The following is a 20,424-nucleotide window of genomic DNA, read 5'->3' as shown; positions in this document are numbered from 1 at the left end:
TTAAACAGATTAATAAGCATCAATGTAAAGCAGTTCTTCAGGTTGAAAGAATATACCTCCAGGCTGTTGCCAAAGTTGTCATTAAGCTCTGAGGTGAGATGGTCTGTCCCAGAGGACATCCTTGGCTAATTTTGATTTGGTTCACCTACAGCGTGCCTCCACAGAAAAGTTCTATGTATATACATAATACATACATATATATATATTTAAGGTTATATATTTAAAGATATATATTTAAAGTGTTACATATAAACACATATATGTGCATACATATATGTATTATATATGTGTGTGTGTGTGTATATATATATATATAGTTTTTCAATGACTGTCATTACACCTCTAAAAAGTCTCACATTTTCTAGAATGCTGCTGGGCTAGCCATGTAAATACAGTTAAAAAGTAGGGATATTGCAGGCAGAGTAAACTGGAACTCCTCCCTTACCCCACATCTGTTTGCAGCTATTGGCCTATTTCCGTATTTTTGGGTACTGCCTATCTGCCTATTTATACTCACATATATATATATATATATATATATATATATATATATATATATTTTTTTTTTTTTTTTTTTTTGGTGAGAGAATTGTACTAAAATTCCCTCCACAGTTTCTTCTTCTGATAGAGGCAGGCCCAAAGGGAAGCAAAGATTTGGCATGAGGCTTGAAAAAAAAGTAAAGATACATAATATAAGAGGGATTAGATTCTGGGAGTTAAAGCCACTTGGGGAAATCAAAAGGGCTGATTCCAGGTCTTGGATAGGAAATGTACAAAGTAAGCTTGGGTTAATCAAAGCAGGGAAAAGGAGGTACTCCAGTACTATTGGGACACATCAAAGAGACACGAAGTGGTTAAAGTGGCTTCCACTGGTCAAATTTGGGACAATTTGAGCATCAGCAAGAATTATGATGGTAATGGAGTATGTGATAATGAATTTAAAACCTTATATTAATAATTTTTAAAATCCCTTGGTTCCATAGTGAACAACAAAATCGAGTTATGGTAAGAATGCCAGTTAACAAATATAGAAGCCATGACAGTATGTATTAGAGAATCATTTATAACTCCTAACATAATGACAGATTCACTGAAGGACTGAGTCTGTTGGGGAATAAGACATACGGCCTCAAAGTATCATCCCACAGAGGGAAATGTCCTACAATAGAGCGATAAAATCATCTACCTTTACCAAATGATCAAATGTAGCATCACTAATAGAAGAAGAATTTAAGATAGATGTTCTCTGTGAGATGTAATAAAGGGTCACACACATCTCCTTGCAAAAATGCTTGGGAAAAAACCTAATCATAATGGCAAAATAACCTGATAGATCCAGAAAGAGGAACATTTTACAAGACACCTGGCTGCAGCTCCAGACAAAAAAATTCAATGATTTAATTTGAAAAGGAGGATGGGGAGACGTTGTCGGGTTAAAGGCGACAAGAGCCAATTACAGCTCGTGGGGTCGAAAAACAAGTGGAAATGGCTCTGAAAGGAATTTGGGAGGACAACCAGGGACATTTGAATATAAACTGAACATCGGGTGATATTCCGAAATTATTCTCTTAGGTTTGACCATGTATGGTCGCTATTTAGGACAATGTCCTTATTCTCAAGGTGATGCATACAGACATATTTGGGGGTTGAAGCTGCTGCAACTGACTTTCAAATAATTCTGCAAAAACAAGCACGTGGGGCTGTGTGTGTATGTGGAGAGAGAGAAAACAAATGTTAATGAGCTAGAGGATGGCTGTGCAAACGCTTGTACACTCTAAACTTCTCTGTGGATATAAACCTTTTTTTTTTTTTTAAGTTCAGGTTTTTATTGAACATGGTTAAGGAGGTTTAGTAAAAAAAAAAAAAAAAAAAAAAAAGACCAAGTCCACGTCATCATCAGACTCCTCAGATTCTTCCTTCTTTGCTTCCACTTTGTTCCCAGCAGGGGCAGCAGGGGCGGACCGGGCAGGACCTTGGCTGGTGCAGCGCCAGCCGCTGGGGCAGGTCCACCAGCCCCTCCATTGCTTCGAGGCTCCCGATGCCAACAGTGGCCAGCGCCTTCCCAAAGACGCCTGGCCAGGATCGTTCAACATTAAATGAGGGCACTGATCTTCTCCTGCGTGGCCGCCACCTCACAGTCGTGCAAGAGGAGGGCGGAGCAGACGCCGGCAGGCTCCGCGGGGGAGGCCATGGGGCGGGGGAGCGCCCCCGGGAGCTGTTTGTTGCAAGAAGACCTCACCCCAGCGTGGCCTGGCCTCATCGGAAGGACTGAACATCTCAGCGGCAGCGGAGGGGAGGGCGAATAAACCAATTTTTTTTTTTTTTAAAGTTGGGGGCAGCCCGGGTGGCTCAGCGGTTAGCGCCACCTGCAGCCCGGGGCGTGACCCTGGAGACCCAGGACCAAGTCCCACATCGGGCTCCCTGCATGGAGCCTGCTTCTCCCTCTGCCTGGGTCTCTGCCTCTCTGCCTCTCTCTGTGTCTTTCATGAATAAATAAATAAAACTAAAAAATTTTTTTTAATAAAATAAAATAAATTTGGTGGGGAGAGGGAGGCTGGGCAATGCAGCATCCCGGAGCACTCGCACGAGCCTGCGAAGGACCCGGGAACGCCTCCCCCAGTGACAGCTCCCGCCCCCGCCCTCTCCCCATAGGCCCTCCCGAGCACGTGACGACGGCTGGCCCCGCCCCCGGCTCCCAGAAGCCTGCGCGCGCGCCGCCGGCAGTCCGAGGGCTTCCTGCTGGCGGGTCGGGCGCGGCCATGGCGGCGGGCGAGCCGCCCCCGGTGGAGGAGCGGCGGCGGCTGCAGCAGGAGCTCAGCGACTTCGTGGAGAGCTGCTGCCGGAAGCTGGAGGAGGTGACGGCGTCCCTGGGCTGGAGCCTGGATCGGCTGGACCCCGGGGCGGAGGGGGCGGCAGAGGTGAGGGGGACCGTCAGCCCGTCAGGCTGCGGTCCCGGGTGGCGGGGGGGCCGTGGGGGGAGCCGTGGGGGGAGCCGTGGGGGGGGGGGACGCCCGGGACTGGGCCTGGGGGGGGAGGAGGGGGGAGGCCCGGGACTGGGCCTGGGGCGCCCGGGACGCCTGCGGGCCTGGGGGGAGGAGGGGGGAGGGGGGCCCGGGAGCGGGCCTCGGAGGGGGAGGGGCGGGGGGCCCGGAGCGCCGGAAGTGCGGTGCGCGGAGGAGGCGAACCGCGGTGGGCGGGGGGCTTGCCGGGAGGAGCGCGGACCGGGCGGCCGAGTGTTGCCGCGGGGGTGGAGGTGGGCCGTCCGCTTCGTCCCGTGTCACGTGGATGCCGACTTGCCCCGGATTCGGCCTCCGCAGAGCGCGGGAGTTCCCCTCACCTTTCTCTGCCTTAAAAAATTAGGTCCACTTCTGACAGCGGCAGCACCCGCTGTAGGATTACTAGAGGGTACCACCAAGTGCCACCAAGAAGGCTGCGACTCTTCCGAGCGTTAGAAGCGCTTTTAAAAACTGTAGGCAGGGGCAGCCCCGGTGGCGCAGCGGTTTAGCGCCGCCTGCAGCCCAGGGCGTGGTCCTGGAGACCCGGGATCGAGCCCCACGTCGGGCTCCCTGCGTGGAGCCTGCTTCTCCCTCTGCCTGTGCCTCTGCATCTCTCTCTCTCCCTGAATGAATAAATAAATAAATCTTAAAAACAAAACAAAACAAAAAACTGTAGGCAGGAAGCACCTGGGGGGCTCAGGGCGTGACCCCGGAGTCCCAGGATCGAGTCCTGCAGGGAGGCTGCTTCTCCTCTTCCTGTGTCTCTGCCTCTCTCTCTCTTTCTGTGAATAAATAAATAAAATCTTTAAGAAGAAGAAAAAAAAAAACTGTAGGCAGGAGTATTCAACAGTCCTGATTTTTTGGTTGGTTATTAATGGGGTGGGAGGAGGGAAGCGCTTCAGTGTGGGTAATGCACAATCTCTGGTGCTCCTTCTGGGTTTATCACACTGTCATTATTTCTCCCAGGTTTATTTTATTTTTATTTATTTTTAAAAAAGTATTTTTATTTAGTTATCCATGAGAGGCACAGGCAGAGGAGAAGCAGGCTCCATGCAGGGAGCCCGACGTGGGACTCGATCCCGGTCTCCAGGATCAGGCCCTGAGCTGAAGGCGGCGCTAAACCGCTGAGCCACCTGGGCTGCCCTCTTTCTGGGTTTATTACACTGTCATTATTTCTCCCAGGTTTAAATTAACTTGATTGATTCCCCCAAAGACCCTTAAGGCATATGTGACTTGTGCACAAACAGTTCTTTTACTGTATTTTTTTTTTAAGATTTTATTTATTCATAAAGACACAGAGAGAGGCAGAGACACAGGCAGAGGGAGAAGCAGGCTCCACGCAGGCAGCCCAACGCAGGGCTCAATCCGGGTCTCCAGGATTAGGCCCTGGGCTGAAGGTGGAGCTAAACCGCTGAGCCACACGGGCTGCCCTTGTTTACTGTATTAAAGGCATCACAGAAATTCTAAAGTTTGTTTCAGTCGTATTAAAGAATCTGAATTTTGGGGGATCTCTGGGTGGCTCAGCGGTTTGGTGCCTGCCTTCAGCCCAGGGCGAGATCCTGGAGACCCAGGATCGAGTCCCCCATTGGGCTCGCTGCATGGAGCCTGCTTCTCCCTCTGCCTGTGTCTCTGTCTCTCTCTTTCTCTCTCTCTCTGTGTCTCCCATGAATAAATAAAATTTTTTTTTTTTTAAGTAGTAAACATTTAATGGTATAATCATTTAAATGTGTTCCCTTGGGGATCCCTGGGTGGCTCAGTGGTTTAGTGCCTGCCTTCAGCCCAGGGCGTGATTCTGGAGACCGAGTCGCACATCGGGCTCCCTGCATGGAGCCTGCTTCTCCCTCTTCCTGTGTCTGCGCCTCTCGCTCTCTCTGTCTCTCATGAATAAATAAATAAAATCTTTAATAAACGAATGAATGAATGAATGTGTTCCCTTGTGGTGCCTCAGTGGCTCAGTTGGTTATGCTTCCGACTCTGTTTCTCCTCAGGTCGGGATCTCATGAGCCTCCCCTGGGTTCAGTGTGCAGTGGGGAGTCTGCTTGAGATTCTCTCCCTCTGCCCCACCCTGCCTGCGTATCCATCTGTGCGCGCGCACTCTCTCTCTCTCAAATAATCTTTTAAAAAAAATAAAAATTTTTGTTCCTTTTTTCTTTGCTTTTGTTTCCTTTTTATAGGATGAAGTTGTGATATGCCCTTATGATTCTAATCATCACATGCCTAAATCATCTTTAGCGAAGCACATGATGTCCTGTAGGTTGAGGAAACTGGGCTACACCAAAGAAGAAGAGGTACCATATATTTATTGCGTATATGTCATGCAATTCATGCATGAATAAATTCAGAATATTTCGAAGGTGTATAGTGTGAGGTTTTCTGATCCAAAATACTAGTCATTGGGATCCCTGGGTGGCGCAGCAGTTTGGTGCCTGCCTTTGGCCCAGGGTGTGATCCTGGAGACCCGGGAGCGAGTCCCATGTCGGGCTCCTGGTGCATGGAGCCTGCTTCTCCCTCTGCCTGTGTCTCTGCCTCTCTCTCTATCATAAATAAATAAAAATTTAAAATATATATAAAAATAAATAAAATACTAGTCATTTGTGGGGTAGAATGGTACTTGCCTAATTTTGCAAAATTTTTAAAGAAATATTTAAATGATACTAATCTTTTGTTCATGTAAAATCTTAAAATAGTTATCTGTTACATGAATACTAACTTTGTTTTTACTGTTTAGGATCAAATGTATAATTCTGATTTTTTCTATGAGAATGTGAAGATACCATCAATTACTTTGAGTAAGTAATAATTTAATAGAATATAACTTAAAAGTATCTTAGTGTAGACATTGACATTTCATTTTCGAATTAACAAAAGAATGGATTTTATAAGTATGTTTATGATTAAGAAGGATGTTTATACCTTAAGAGAATGTAGGATTAACTAATATACAGTCAAACTAGTTTGCTTAATCTGGAATTTAGAGACCAGTGTTATATTAATAGGCAGTGAAAAGCCGGCAAAACTTTGTACAGTAAGTAGATACCTTTTTTCTTGCATATAGCAAAATTCTGGCCATAAAACACGGTTTGCAGACTGAGGCTGGAAATGTATTCCAAGTGTTCACAGCCTGTGTGGAGGTTAAAACCCCAGGCTCTGGAATCAGAATGCTCTGATTCAGCTCCTAGATTTATCACTAATAGATTCATGGCTTTTAGCAAGTAATTACACCTTTTTTGTTGCCTAAATTTCTTTTAGCGCCTTTGTGAAGATTAAATGATATAGTATATGTAAAATGCTTAAAATAATGCCTGACCCTTAGCTGGATTTAAGAAATGGTAGCTCTTATTGGTTGCTCAAAGTTGTAGCAGCTACTGCAGCATGCCTTGTAATAATGTTTTCTAAACTGCCTGAAGTCCGGTTACTTACTGGGTTCTTTAGCTAAATCTGAAAGAATTCTGTATTCAGGTTACCTAGGTGGGGATGTGGGTTTTTTCACTCCTAAGATTCTGGAAGGATTGTCAATATGCCCAAAGAGCTTGGATTGGAAACAAGTTAATTAATCATGGGCACTGATGATTCATATTGTGTTTATGGGTGCTTTTTTGACAGATAAGGACTCACAATTCCAGATAATTAAACAAGCTAGAACGGCAGTTGGAAAAGATGGTGATTGTTATAATCAAAGTAAGTGGCATCATAGTTTGAGCTAATTAATGATTTGAACTATTTCTGTCCCGCAAGCAGAGGTTACTAATTTTTAAGAAAAGTCTTGTGGAAACAGTTACATAGGAAAAGTTCATTTTACACTTAACATTGGACCAATGTGTTTGGTATCAGCTTCATTAAGTGGATATTTTCTGCTCAAATACAGCAGTCTCATTAGACCACTCCGTGTCTTAGCTAGGGGTTCATGCTTTGCAATCACCTAATAGGTGAGATTCCCTTGTAGAAAATTTTTATTATGATTATTGGTATCTAAATCCCATTGAGACTGTCTTACCCTGAGATTTCCCCTCTCGCTCGCTCTCTCTCATCAGTCCATTGTTAAATATCAGAATATTGAAATGCAATGTAAAAGGAAAGGCCTATACTAAGAGTGGTCTTCACAGCTGCCCTTCAAATACAGTCGAAACACAAAGTTTTACATAGAGTGTCAGAAAATTTGTGGGTCCCTTTGTGCCCAACTTTGGAGCTGAGTTAAGAGTTTCTGCCTGGGACTTACTTCAGCAGAAAACTAGGTTAGCATTTTTAACTATGGGAATTTAGGAAATGAAAACAAAATGCATTGAAAACACAAAAGTAAATGAGTAAATAGTTACTAGATTTCTGAACTTAGATATAACATGTAGCCACAACATGACTGACTCTTCTTATAAGCATTTCTTGAGTTGTCTTTGAACCTTCTGAAGGTAGCTTTCTCTGATATCTTACCTTTTTCTCCCTCTCATTCTTTCTAGCCAAATTATATTCATTAGTCCATGGTTAGGATTTGTTTCTCCTTTGTTGAAGTTCAGAGTCTTCACCCATTGTTCTAAGCCAGTATTTGGATTTGACTTTTTTTTTCCTACGTTGCATTGTGGCTCCAGGAGGTACTCTCTTACCTTTCCTGTACATTACAGTGGTTCCATAGAGCAGCCAGAAGCACATTTTCTTGTATTTCCTGTTTTTAAGCTCCCATTTTTATGTACTTTTTGCCAAATTGCAGGGTTTTTTTTTTTTTTCTTTGAGGTTAGACATTTGGCTCTTATTTGAAGAGATTACTGAGCTGTGATCAGACAAGTCTTTTTTTGGCTCCTGTTATTGACTCTACTCCCGTTTACTTAATGAACCATTAAAAAGTAAAAGATTTTTGCTATTGTGTTTTGGAGGGGTTAATAGTTAAAGGCCTTTTTTGACCTAACTAGTTAGATTCACTGAATTTGTTTTGCTAGAGTTGAAAGAGAACTGGAGGATCATCTAATCCAGCGCCTGTGTTTTAGAGGTGAGGAAACACACCCTGAGAGTAATGATAAGGTTCTGGTGTGTTTGTTCTGAAGTCTGTCAATACTTCAGTTTTTTATTTTGTTTTAAGATTTTATTTATTCATGAGAGACACAGAAAGAGAGGTAGAGACCCAGATGGAGGAGAAGCAGGCTCCATGCAGGGAACCCAGTGTGAGACTTGATCCCAGGAATCCGGGATCCCACCCTGAGCCAAAGGCAGATGCTCAACCGCTGAGCCACCCAGGCATTCCAATACTTAAGTTTTTTTTAAAAGAGATTCTTTCTTCATAGCTCTTTTATATATTCATTTCTTTTTCGTAACACACTTAACATAGACTGGATGAGTATTTTCTCCTCCTTATTGGGTAAAGAAATAGAGGCACAGAGAAATGAATTAATACTCCTTTGCTAGGTAATAATAATAGCAAGACTTGGTAATAGCTGGGCTGGACTGAGAACCAAGTTCTGGATTTGGGTACACATTCTGAATGGAGTTACTCTCTTTTCTGTTAGAAACTACATTTAGTGAAACTTACAGATTACGAACCTAGATACTGCTCCAATATATTCATTATTTAATATGTCAGAATTAAGTAGAAGAATACCACAAACTTTCAAATCTGTATCTACTCACTGCTTGCTATTATTAGTATTGTTCCTTGTTTATTCTGGTTTGTGTAAGCCCGTTTTAAAGAAAGAAACTAGTTGCTTGGCCTGGAAAAAATGACAGTCTTTCTGAGGTTTTGTTTCCTTGTCTGTAGTATAAAACTATCTTGTAGTGTTGTTTAGGGTAATGGAGATAATGAATGCTAAACTAGATGGAGCTCTAATAATTGGCTGCTAATGTCTAAGCAATTTAATTTCTAAGCACATTAATGTCTAGAAAGTGATATTAAGATAATGAAATGGGTGTGAATTTTATATATGTAATTTAGAGAATGTTCTCAAGTTTTCTTTTTTTATTTTCTGACTAAGTCATAAGGTAGATTTGGACCTTGAATTTAGTTCTTTACAAAAGCAAAGAATTATTTTGAATAATTCCTTCAGTAGAAAATTAAGAGGCACTTTTGTTGTGGCACTGTCTTTAAATTAAGATTTAACTTAAGAATTTTGTTATATTATTTGTCACCCTCTTTTTAAACCCTTTTTTCATTTTGTGTTGAGTTCTGCAGTTTCTCAATAGACATTATTTTTGAGGCCCATTTATGTCTTCAGACATTTTAAAATCTTCTAGCCCAGAACAAGAGTCTCTTTATATCTCACTGATTTGTTAACTTTGAAGGAAGAATGACTAACATGAGCAATTTAGTTTTCCATTTAATTAATATTTTGTTTGTCATGAATTTTTTGATGAGTTAATTTATGTTTCCATTTCATCACTCATACCAGGTCACCACTCAGTGTACAGAATTCTCAATTCATTAACCTTTGTGAAAGCTTGAAACAACCATTAGATCTACCTACTTATTTTCGGATGTGATTACCTTGGTTAGTTTTATAACCAAAATGCTAATTTTAATCATAAAGAGTCATTTTATATTTAGTGGTTTATCTTTTTCCTAATATATGTTTTCATGACATATATTAGAATCAGGGCCATGATTTGAAGATCAGTGTATTATACTAAAGAACCCTCAAGAGACCCAAGAGGAGTAGTTCTAGGCCTAATCTATTCCTACCACTTGTGAGGCTTCGGCAAGTCATTTCACCTCTATGGGCCTTAATTTCTTTTTCTATGATGTTTGGAAATTGACTCTGTGTGAATTCTCCCTAAAATTCTGAATTTGTAGCTTTAAGCCAGTACTCTCTACTAATATTTAGTATTATATGTCATATGTTTAAGATGCTCTGTGATGGCAAAAGTGACTGAAAAGGAAGAATTAGAGTTACTAAAAAGCTAGATTAGAATTTTACTTTGGGTGATGAAAAAATTCAGGAGATGGACAGAGGTGATGGTTGCAAAACAGTAATGTACTTAATGCCACTGAGCTGTACACTTAAAAATGGCTAAATGGTAAATTTTATGTATATTATACCACAATTTTAGGAAAGCTACTACAAAATAAAAGTAGAGGATCACAGAATTTAATATGAATACAGTGCATTCAGATGTACTTTTAAGTCATATAGAAGCTTGTGTTTGAAAACTTACTTTTTATGGAAATGTAAGCTTATTTGTGTGTATCCTTTTTTTTTTGTCAGAAATATCTATGTTCTGAATGATTTGAATGCAGTTTGTTGTTTAACTTTTCCTGTACTTTTTCTTTTTCAGTAATTGGGGTGAGTATAAAGAGGAATTAGGAACCTGAATATACTCCTTATTTAAAGATATGCAGTATCCTTTTTGCAAATGATATCCTTTTAAAAGTATCACTCAAATTTCTAAACTTTATCTTAACCACTGTCACAATATTATAGTCTTTGGAATTTTAGTTGAATTTCAAGGAACTGAAGTATCAATCTTCACCATACAGAAATTTAAGATGAGTAAAGACAACTCCAAAATATTTAAAGGAGGAAATTATATTGCTTTGTCTAAAAGTAACAGGCAGAGGTTTATGTGGAGCTTGCTTATATCAGTGTTTTCTAATCTTTGTATTTTTCTCCCAGCTTTTTAGAGCCTATATTCAAAGGAATTAGGCTTATGAAAGTTAACCATTTTTATCGTACGAAGTTAAATGTTCTAACACTTGCCTGGATAAAAAGGCTTTTCCTAATGTCTGTCAGACTTAAGAGTGAAACTCATTGACTTGAAAGGAAACCCTTCTCCACTAATTCAGAACCCTTTGACTAATACAAGGGACCATGTATTGTTATCTATGGCTATTCACGAACTCATATTCAATGTAACACTCCTTTTAATTTGTAGACAAATGTAAAGTCGTTTCTCTTTTTATGTTGTAGTGCTTAGTTCATAGTTTGCTCTTATTTAAATTTTTCTTTTGCCTCTACCTAGGAAATCAATGAGGTTAGACTTTATCAAATAAAAGTATCTGGGAAGAGCTACTGATCTTAACCTTGTTCTATGAACCAGAGTTATTACTTCAGAGTAACCTAGGAAACATTAGTAGCTCATGTTCATTGTTTGCATCAAGTGAATAATGAAGGCTAGAAAGAATTGTTTTAAAACAATTGCTTTATTTACAGTTACAATAATTTTTTATTTCTTTGAGAAAATTTGAATCTCAAAGCAAAAATTTTCTTCAATGTTTAATACATCATATCAAGGTATTGTATTTATTTTCTTTCATTAATGAGCAGATTTTAGAAAGTTCTATGACTATTGGGGGGGCACTGCTGCTAAGTTATTAAAATTAAATTGATTATACCAATATGCTTCCTCTTCAGAAAATTAAAAATTTAGTCTCAGTTTATTCTTTCTCTGGTCTGAGGAGGTTTGGGATTTCTCCTACTTAAGTAATTGTGTTTTGGTCTTTAGCTCTAAGTCATTGCACAAGTGGGATATATTTTGAGTATGGAATACCTAAGTTGCTGTCTCATGTAAAGACATTTTTTTACACATTTTTCATATTTCCATAATTTATTTTCAGAGGGACTACAATATGTATTACCTATTGAAAGCATCCCCCCGCCCCCTGCTTTTATGGGGAAAGCCTATAAACAGAAAGAAAGTTAGTATCTACTTTTATAATACTGGTAGCCTTTTAAAAATTGTTACCCAGAAGGTTTTCTTATGAGCAAATTAAATTATCTCTGGTTATTACTGCCTGCCTTCATGGGATCTGACTTAATATTGTTGGAGAGGATAGCAAACATCCACAATACATCCCTTCTGTGGATATAACATTGAGGATAAAGTCACTGTTTACCATTTATCACATAGATGGACATTTTGTATGTTAAGGGATTATTACGAAAACATTTGTGTTAATATCGCATTATTACAGCACATGTTTAAAGATAAGGAGTAGATTTTAAATCCACAATGCTTCATGTATTGTTTATTCTTGTGATTTTATTTTTACTTTAGGGATTTATTCTTCATTACCTGTTGAAGTTCCTCTGAATCACAAACGGTGCGTTTGTGATCTAACCCAAGCTGATCGTCTTGCCCTCTATGATTTTGTAATGGAGGAGACGAAGAAAAAGCGCTCTGATTCACAAATTATTGAAAATGACAGTGATCTCTTTGTAGACTTGGCTGCCAAAGTCAATCAAGGTTTGAGATGGATTTTTATAGTTTTATATTTCTTAATTGTCATTTCATTCTGTGCGTGTTATTAAGCTTTAGTTGTCAGACTACTCTGAACTGGAATAGGATGGTTTTGCATTATCTAACATTCACACGCGTATAAAGATGTTTTCTCAGTGCATGAAATTGTGCTCCCTTTCACATTAAGCACACTCCTTCTCCTTCTGTAAGATCGTTACTTAAAGCTGTGCTGGTCTTTGTACCTTAACAACGTGAGGTTCAACTAATGGCTAGAGAAAAAGAATGATATAAGATTTAGCCTATTTCTATAATATAGAAGTTTTGGGTGTTTTTGGATGCGTGGAAACATGTTGAAATATGGGATGATTGTAGTCTTTCTTCCTGTTAATTCATAAGATTTAAAAGCTTCCAAGGATATAATAATTATATTTTATTTTTTTTATTAGATAATAGTAGAAAAAGTCCAAAATCTTACCTTGAAATCTTGGCAGAAGTGAGAGATTATAAAAGAAGACGCCAGTCCTATAGAGCTAAGAATGTTCACATAACCAAGAAATCCTATACCGAGGTAAGTTTTACATAATCTTTTAGTGGTTTGTTGAAAACAGAAATTTCCCTTAGGTAGTTCTCCAAGCCAGCTCTATGGATTTCCACAGTTCCTTGGAGGTTATCTGAAAGAAGGTGCCTTTAGGGCAGCACACCTGATTTGTATTTGCTCCATTACTGTCAGATCCACTGTGCCAAGCAAAGGCTTTTCAGGTACAAAAATCTTAGGTAGAGAGGCTGCACAATCGTAAAAAAAATGCTTACTTTTGAGAGAGTAGTATTACGTCGTGATAAGAGTGTAGATTTTGGCCTTAAACCTGGGTTAGAGTTTTGATCCTGCTGCTTATTTATCATTGGCTGTTTGACTTGAACAAGTTTTTTGACCATTTTATTTTTTTCACCATTTTAACTATAACTTTTTATCATTTTATACAACTTTGTAGGGTTATAAGAATTGATGGAGATAATGCATGGGGACACAGAAATTGGCCAAGAAATGACCTTTGTCTTTGCCTTACAGAAATTTTAGTGTGCTTTTATGTACTCTGCTAAATACTTGGGCTTAAGAAAAGTCTGGCATAAGTTATTTATACGTTAATCTCTTGATACATGTCTAGACTTATTTTCAGACATCCTTTAGTGGATACAGCTGATTAATTTTTTGATACGTGAGTTACCTTGTCCATACTTTACAAATAATTTCCTCATTGAATCTCTGAATTCTTACCACATTATTTCTTTCTTCTTGCTCTGATTTCTGTGACTGTCCATAATCTGGCCTCATTTTACCAAACATTTTCTTTTGCTTTAATCTAGCATGTCTCTTAAACTGTATCTGATTATTTATACACATTTACTCTTATCTCTGTGTCCAAATAACAGGTCGTTTTCTCACCTCAAATGCTCTTTATTGTTATGCTTTTAAATCTTGATCAGTTTAAGGCCCACTGTCTCCATGAGGTGCTGGTTGACCCAGTCATTCGCTGTTCTATTGCTTTTATGCTTTCTGGACCACATAGCTTAGTACTTAATTGTATGCTGTTCTTTTCACACTTAAAGTATATGTTTTATACTTACGTTTTCTAGTAGAGGTCTGGGACCATGTCATACTAGCTAAGTATTCTTTTTTTTTTTTTTTTTTTTTTTTTTTAGCTAAGTATTCTTACAGTCCCTCACATATTGGAGGTTCATCAGTTGTTTCTTCTCTAGTCTCAATACCTTGTAATCAAGTGTTAGTGTTCTTCACAATTTTATGGTTAATTTTTTATTGTGGAAATATTCAAACATATACTAAAGTGAATGGAATAGTCTTATGAACCCCATTGTCACTGTCACTCAGCCTCAACCATTATCAACATGTGGCTTTGTCATTTTATTTATATTCTCACTCACTACCTCTTACTTTCTCCTTCCTCCAAACCGATAATTTTGGAAGCGGATCCAAAACACCTTTCACCTGTAAAAGCTTCAGTGTTTACAAATCTTTCAGTGATTTATCATATTTCTGATCACAGCTCTTTCAACATTTTATCTATTTCTAGCTTCATTCATATCCTGTATAATTTTTTTTAAATTTGGACTAGAACCTAAACTTTGTCAAATTAAAAAAAATTTATTACTTACTGTACTTATTATGCATAGCACACTGCTGTCGGTAGGGATAAATGGCATACAGACCCCACCCACAAGAAGCTTAGTGTAGTTTAACAAGCGAAACAGATCTTTCAAAATACAGATTGCATTAAGTGCTAAAATAAAGTGAGATCAAAGTTTGTGGGAGAAAGGAGTGATTCTTTTTAAAAGTTAAGATTGCTATAGGCTTGATCGAGAAGATAGCATTTGAAGGAAAGGGAGAAGCAGGAAGGATAAAGAATGTCTGTTCATTAGCTCTTTCCTGTGTGGTAAATCTGGAAACTGTCCAGTAACATTCAGGCTTCAAGTAGCTCATGTAGGGCTACTCTGGAAGTGCTGGAGCTGGACTTGGAATTTAGGTATGCGTGACTCATGTCACATGTGTTAGATTTTCACAAGAGAATATGGTAGGGGAGGGGAAATGATGGATAAAGATATTCCAGGTGAAAGGGCTAGTGTTCCTTAAAAAAAGTACAAGAGTTTTCCAGAGATCCATCAGTAATCTAGAGTGGCTACTCTTAGCTACTTACCTCAATTATCCAGTAAGAGATAAGGCTGGTTTCAATTATGTGATGTAATAAAATCATGAAAGGCTTCAGAGGCCCTATTAAGGATTTTGGACATTGTTCCATTTTACTTTGGGAGCCCTTGAAAGTTTCTTTGACATGAGGAGAAACTCCCATCTGTCCTGAACGTTACAGTGTGCGTCTTTGAGAGTGCCCCTTGTCCCCTGTACCTTCTTAAAATATCACCTAATTAGGCATGAGGGAAGTGTAAGCTTCTATTTTATTTTATTAAAGATTTTATTTATTCATGTGAGAGAGAGAGAGAGAGAGAGAGATAGGCAGAGGGAGAAGCAGGCTCCATACAGGGAGCCTGATGTGGGACTCGATCCTGGGACTCCAGGATCACACCCTGAGCTGAAGGCGCTAAACCGCTGAGCCACCAGGAGTCCCAAGCTTCTATTTTAGTTTCATCTGTGCCTCCCAGTTGACTAGTCCTGTGCTTGATGGCATGGAAAGAAAAAACTTTCAAGTGGTTCCTAGAGGTAAGGGATTTTATGTAGTCTCTTAGGAAAAGTATCTGTGAAGTGACTAGAATGTTTCATATTTGGGCTGTCAGCTTGACTTAATTATAAAGTTGTTAAAAATTTTTATTTGTAAATAATTTCAAACATACGAATAAGTTGCAAAACTAAAAACAGTACAAAGAAGTCCTGAATACCCTTTACTCAGATCACCTGTTGTTAACATTTTGTCCCATTTGCTTGTCATTTGTGCTCTCTTTTTACCTGTACAGTTTTCTTTGTTTTGATCTCTATCTGTACATTATCTTTTTTTCTAAACTATTTAAGAGTAAGTTACATACCCCATGATTTTTTTTTGTTGCTTCTTGGTATATACTTCTTAAGAATAGGGACATTTTTCCTAACACAGTTATATAGTGATCAACTAGCAAGTTTATCATTAATTATTCATCTACCATTTATATTCCAATTTGACCATTGACTTTTTTGTGTTCTCTAAACTGCTCATGTCCCACAGTCCATTCTGTCATAATTCTTAGTAAATATTTGGATGATTGTTAACAGTGATTTTTCTAGCTTTATATAATTTTTTTAAAAAAACTTTCTTACCTGAAATTGGGTGCTTATCTCTTCTGAGGTGATTCGGGATGTCATAAATGTGCACATGGAAGAACTCAGCAGTCATTGGCAAGAAGAGCAGGAGAGAGCAGAGGATGGTGCTGAAAAGTATGTCATGGTGTTTACCAGTGAAAATCTCTTTTTAATCAGTTACATTATAATTATTTAATAAAATTTTAACATTTTTCAGAACATTAATATTAGCACACCATAATTCATAAAATACTTAAATTGTTTCATGTTGTCATTGTTCAGGATTATTATACCAGAGATTTTGTGTTAGCATTGCCCTTTGACAATTTTGGGGAAACTAATATACTAGTGAAATAGTGAGAACGTAAAACATATAAGAGCTATGTTTCTTTGTCCTCTCACAGAATATATTTCTCGGCTCTGTCATTGTTCTTATGCAGAATATTCAACTTAAGCTGCTGTGTCTGTGTGTGTTTGGTGGAGACGGGTGGTTGAAACTGATTGTTCTTTGTGTTTCAGGAATGAAGAAAGGCGATCAGCTTCGGTAGATTCACGGCAGTCTGGTGGAAGTTATTTGGATACTGAATATTCACGACATAGAAAGGATCGGAGTAGGAGCCCACATAAGCGAAAAAGAAATAAAGATAAGGATAAAAACTGGGACTCGAGAAGAAGGAAAGAGAGGTAAGTCTAACACGGCATCATCTGATGGTGAACTATTTACTCTTGAAAAGTTAATAGAGCCTTCTGTTGTAGACAACCTTAAGAAAATGGATTGTAAGAGTAAGTTACAGTGAAGAGAGTAATTGATGAGAATTCTTAGCATTTATCTGATTTCAGTTCAGGTACCCACAGCTCTGGTGGCATAGTTTTCTGTGTGCCTGATTGGATATGGCTTTCCCTCTTGTACTCCTTGTTTCCTAGCCAGGATGTATGGAGGCGATGTCTAGGTAGGAAGTTAACTCTTCTGCTCCTTCCACCATCCTTTTTCTTATCATTTCTTTCTCTTGCTAATTCCTGAATTCAGGGGTCAGAGAGAAGATCCAAACTTTACTGTCAAGTCACTTTTGCCCTTGTTAATATCTCTGATAGATTTTTGACAGCTGGAAAGATATAACTAATACTAAAAGAATAAATTTATATATATATATTTTTTTAAGATTTTATTTATTTATTTGTGAGAGGACACAGAGGGAGAAGCAGGCTTCACACAGGGAGCCCAATGTGGGACTTGATCCTGGGATTCTGGGGTCACGCCCTGAGCCGAAGGCAGACGCCCAACCACTGAGCCACCCAGGGGTCCCTAAAAGAATAAAATTAAATCAGTTGTGGTCTGTTCTGGTGGTTTACCTGCTTAAAGGGCATCTACCTGGATCTCAGTGTTAGGTCCTTAACTGTCTTTTTTCATTCTGACCCTCTTTCCCCAGCATTCCCTGTTCTGGATAATGGGATGACCATCATTGGTTCACCCAAGCCAGAAATCATGGAGTTGTTTTAGTTGCTCCTTTTTTATTCCTACCTTCTTGTTAGTTCTAATTGCTTTTGGTTCTACCTGAGTATACCTTGCATGCACCTCCTTGTCTCTATCCTTACTGCTTTCCATCTGGGAAATGATAGTTTTCCTCATTGTTCTAACCACCTATAAGCTTACCCCAAATGGAGTCATCCCTTCTTTACTGCCTGAGTGAATTTTCACTCTTAAAACTCTTTGGGGGTAAAAATCCACATTGTATAGAATGGTTCCCAAGACCTCTACGATCAGGGCTCCTGCCGACGCATCCTTGTATATTGCCACTCCCACATGAAATGCCTAAATTATGCTCTAGTTAGCCTGAATTACTTACAGTTCCTCTTCTAAACTGTGTCACATTTATGCCTTTTTATGTTAGGTTCTGCTGCCTAATTTTAATTTTTTAAAGCCTGCTTGGTAAACTCTTTCTTGTCCTTTGAGACCCAGCTTAGTCCTTTCCAGGAAGCTTCTCACTCACTGAGGCAGAGCTGATCTTTCCATTTTGTCAGCACTCTGCCTACCATGTATTTTTTATTGAAGTTATTACTCTCCCTACTAGATTGAGCTCCTTGAGTCCATGTCTTCTTTAGTTGTATATGCACAGTATGTCTAAAATAGCCTCTCAAATGGTATCTTGTCCTTCTCTAGGGCCTCTGGTGATCAGGAATTAGTAATGCTTATTGGTTTAATAATTTTGCTCATCTTATTCATTTCGTAGGTTTAAAGCTAGGTGTGATTTAATCCCGTTATAAAAATGAAATATCTGCTTACTAATCCCCTTTGATTCATATATAAATGATATTTTGGGTTTTTTTTGTTTTTTTTTTTTATAAATGATATTTTGTAATGATTATACACAAATAACTTAATTATCAGTTATTGTGCTTTTTACTTCTTTCTGGTTTATATTAACAAAACTGCTTTTTCCATTTAAGTAATTTTTGGCATCTCTGATCAGTTTTTATTGACTTAAATACATTAGCCTCAAATGTAAACATGAAATAATATGTCTTTAGAGGGGTTATATTTAGAGTTTAAATAGTATTAGTTGGAAATACTTCTCAAAAGAGTGCAGGGTTAATCTTTGATATCCATTCCTGAGGTGGAATGAATTGAATGGAGTTGATAGGAACCAGCATAAGGGTATCAGAAAATTTCTGAATTCTTTCCATGAATTTAACATTCTATTTGAAATGAACTTTCTGGCCCTCTTTATATTCAAAGTTAATTTTAAAGTGGAACTCTAAAGCTCAATTTTTTAAAAATTTCATTTTGTTTATCCCCATGTCAATTTTGTCCTTTAGTTTTTTGCATATTTACTCTTTAAAAAAAAGTACTGTTTAGGGGCATCTGGCTGTCTCCGTTGGTAGAGCATGTGACTCTTTATCTTGGGGGCAGGTTTTCAATCCCCACATTGAGCATAGAGCTTAATTAAAAAAAAAAAAAAAAATGCTGCGGCAGCCCGGGTGGCTCAGCGGTTTAGCACTGCCTTCAGCCCAGAGCCTAATCCCAGAGTCCTGGGATCGAGTTCCGCATCCGGCTCCCTGCATGGAAGCCTGCTTCTCCCTCTGCCTGGGTCTCTGCCTCTGTGTGTGTGTGTGTGTCTCTCATGAATAAATAAATAAAAACTTAAAAAAAAAATACTCTTTAGTTCTGAATGCATCTTTTAACTCTGGTGAGTTACTATTTCAAAGTTCTGTTATTAAAATGTCCACCATCTGTAATAGTTTTTTTCACTCCTGTCATTTCAGGGATGGGGACAGACATCATAGTCATAAAAGAAGAAAGCAAAAAATATAAATGAGGTATTTGTGCATGTATTAAATATGCTTATGCCATGATAACCAGTATGCCAATATTTTAATTACAGTTGCTTTGAGTAGGAGACTGTTTATATGACTCACTTAGTGGTCAGAACATTAATTTTCAGTAAGTACTTATGTCTCAAACCATGAGTACACTATTATGCCTTATAGCTTTGTTTGACTTACATTTTAATAGATGATTGCTTCCTATTACTAATTTTGTTTCATTCTTTGTGATAACTTATGTATCAGAAAAATTCTTAAAGTCAATACTTAAACTGTATACATAATACATGAATACATCCTCATGTTAAAAAATGAAACTTTATAGCTAAGATTATCATTCCCTTGGAAAACCACCTATAATTCCTGTGGCCACCTCAGTAACTGCTGTTTACTACTACACTGGTGAAATGTTATAGGGAAAAATGTAAATAACTGTCAGGAGGGGAATGGCCTGGTTAAATAAAATATAGTATAATTGTGATAGATTACTATGTTGGATTTAAAAGAAATGAACTTTATTTATATTAACATTAGATGGATCTCAGAAACAATACTAAGTGAAAATTGTAAAGTGCAGAAAGATATATACAAGTTATATTTATGTACAAAATAATATACATTTTCTGTGACCATATATGTATGTAAATATGTTTTTAAAGGGTCATGAAGGACCCATACCAAACTCATAACAGTAATTATTTGGGGGAGGAGTATAGATGGGAGAGGTGGGAAGTGGTGAAGGTCAAAGTGATGGTCAAAGAAAACTTTAGCTTTATCCTTAACATTTAATTTTTTAAAATAAGGTATTCATGTTTTCACTTGTTAATTAAAAATAGATTTTAATTAAAAATATTGTCATTTTCTTTTATGTAAATCATCTTTATTGAGGTACTGTTTATATTTAATAAAATGCACCCATTTTAAATGTATGTTTCATTGAGTTTTGACAAATTTACACCCCTGCCAGTGAAGTCATCACCTTGATCGAGATAGAGAACATTTCCAACACCACCCAAAATCCCCATGTATTCCTTTTACTCTTCAATTTCTCTACCGTCCCTCTAGGCAACCACAGATTTGGTTTTTGTTGCTGTTGATTAGATGTATCTTTTTTAGAATTCATATAAACAATACTATAATATGTACCTTCCTCCACTCCAC

General features: G+C 38.4%; 1 protein-coding gene across 1 annotated transcript; it reads left to right on the top strand.

The window, feature by feature from the left end:
• The first annotated feature begins 2,707 nt into the window (after positions 1-2,707).
• On the top strand, positions 2,708-20,192 carry SNRNP48 (small nuclear ribonucleoprotein U11/U12 subunit 48). The gene is made up of 9 exons (XM_072814094.1): positions 2,708-2,918; positions 5,171-5,284; positions 5,725-5,785; positions 6,600-6,674; positions 11,964-12,152; positions 12,593-12,714; positions 15,989-16,077; positions 16,462-16,626; positions 19,204-20,192. Exons 1-9 carry the CDS (start codon positions 2,760-2,762, stop codon positions 19,250-19,252), a joined length of 1,023 nt encoding a protein of 340 aa, XP_072670195.1. The 5' UTR covers positions 2,708-2,759; the 3' UTR covers positions 19,253-20,192.
• Positions 20,193-20,424: the final 232 nt, after the last annotated feature.

Source organism: Canis lupus, chromosome 37 (genome assembly GCF_048164855.1).
Source record: "Canis lupus baileyi chromosome 37, mCanLup2.hap1, whole genome shotgun sequence".
In the NCBI taxonomy this organism is placed as follows: domain Eukaryota; kingdom Metazoa; phylum Chordata; class Mammalia; order Carnivora; family Canidae; genus Canis; species Canis lupus.
The sequence above is the reverse complement of the archived record's forward strand: the minus strand, read 5'-3'. Positions and strand labels throughout refer to the sequence as shown.

Excerpts from the sequence above, each read along its gene's own strand:
- SNRNP48 (XM_072814094.1), top strand. The coding sequence starts at position 2,760 with ATGGCGGCGGGCGAGCCGCCCCCGGTGGAGGAGCGGCGGCGGCTGCAG. Across the intron at positions 5,285-5,724 it reads GCTACACCAAAGAAGAAGAG|GATCAAATGTATAATTCTGA; the intron begins GTACCATATATT and ends TTTACTGTTTAG. Across the intron at positions 5,786-6,599 it reads GATACCATCAATTACTTTGA|ATAAGGACTCACAATTCCAG; the intron begins GTAAGTAATAAT and ends CTTTTTTGACAG.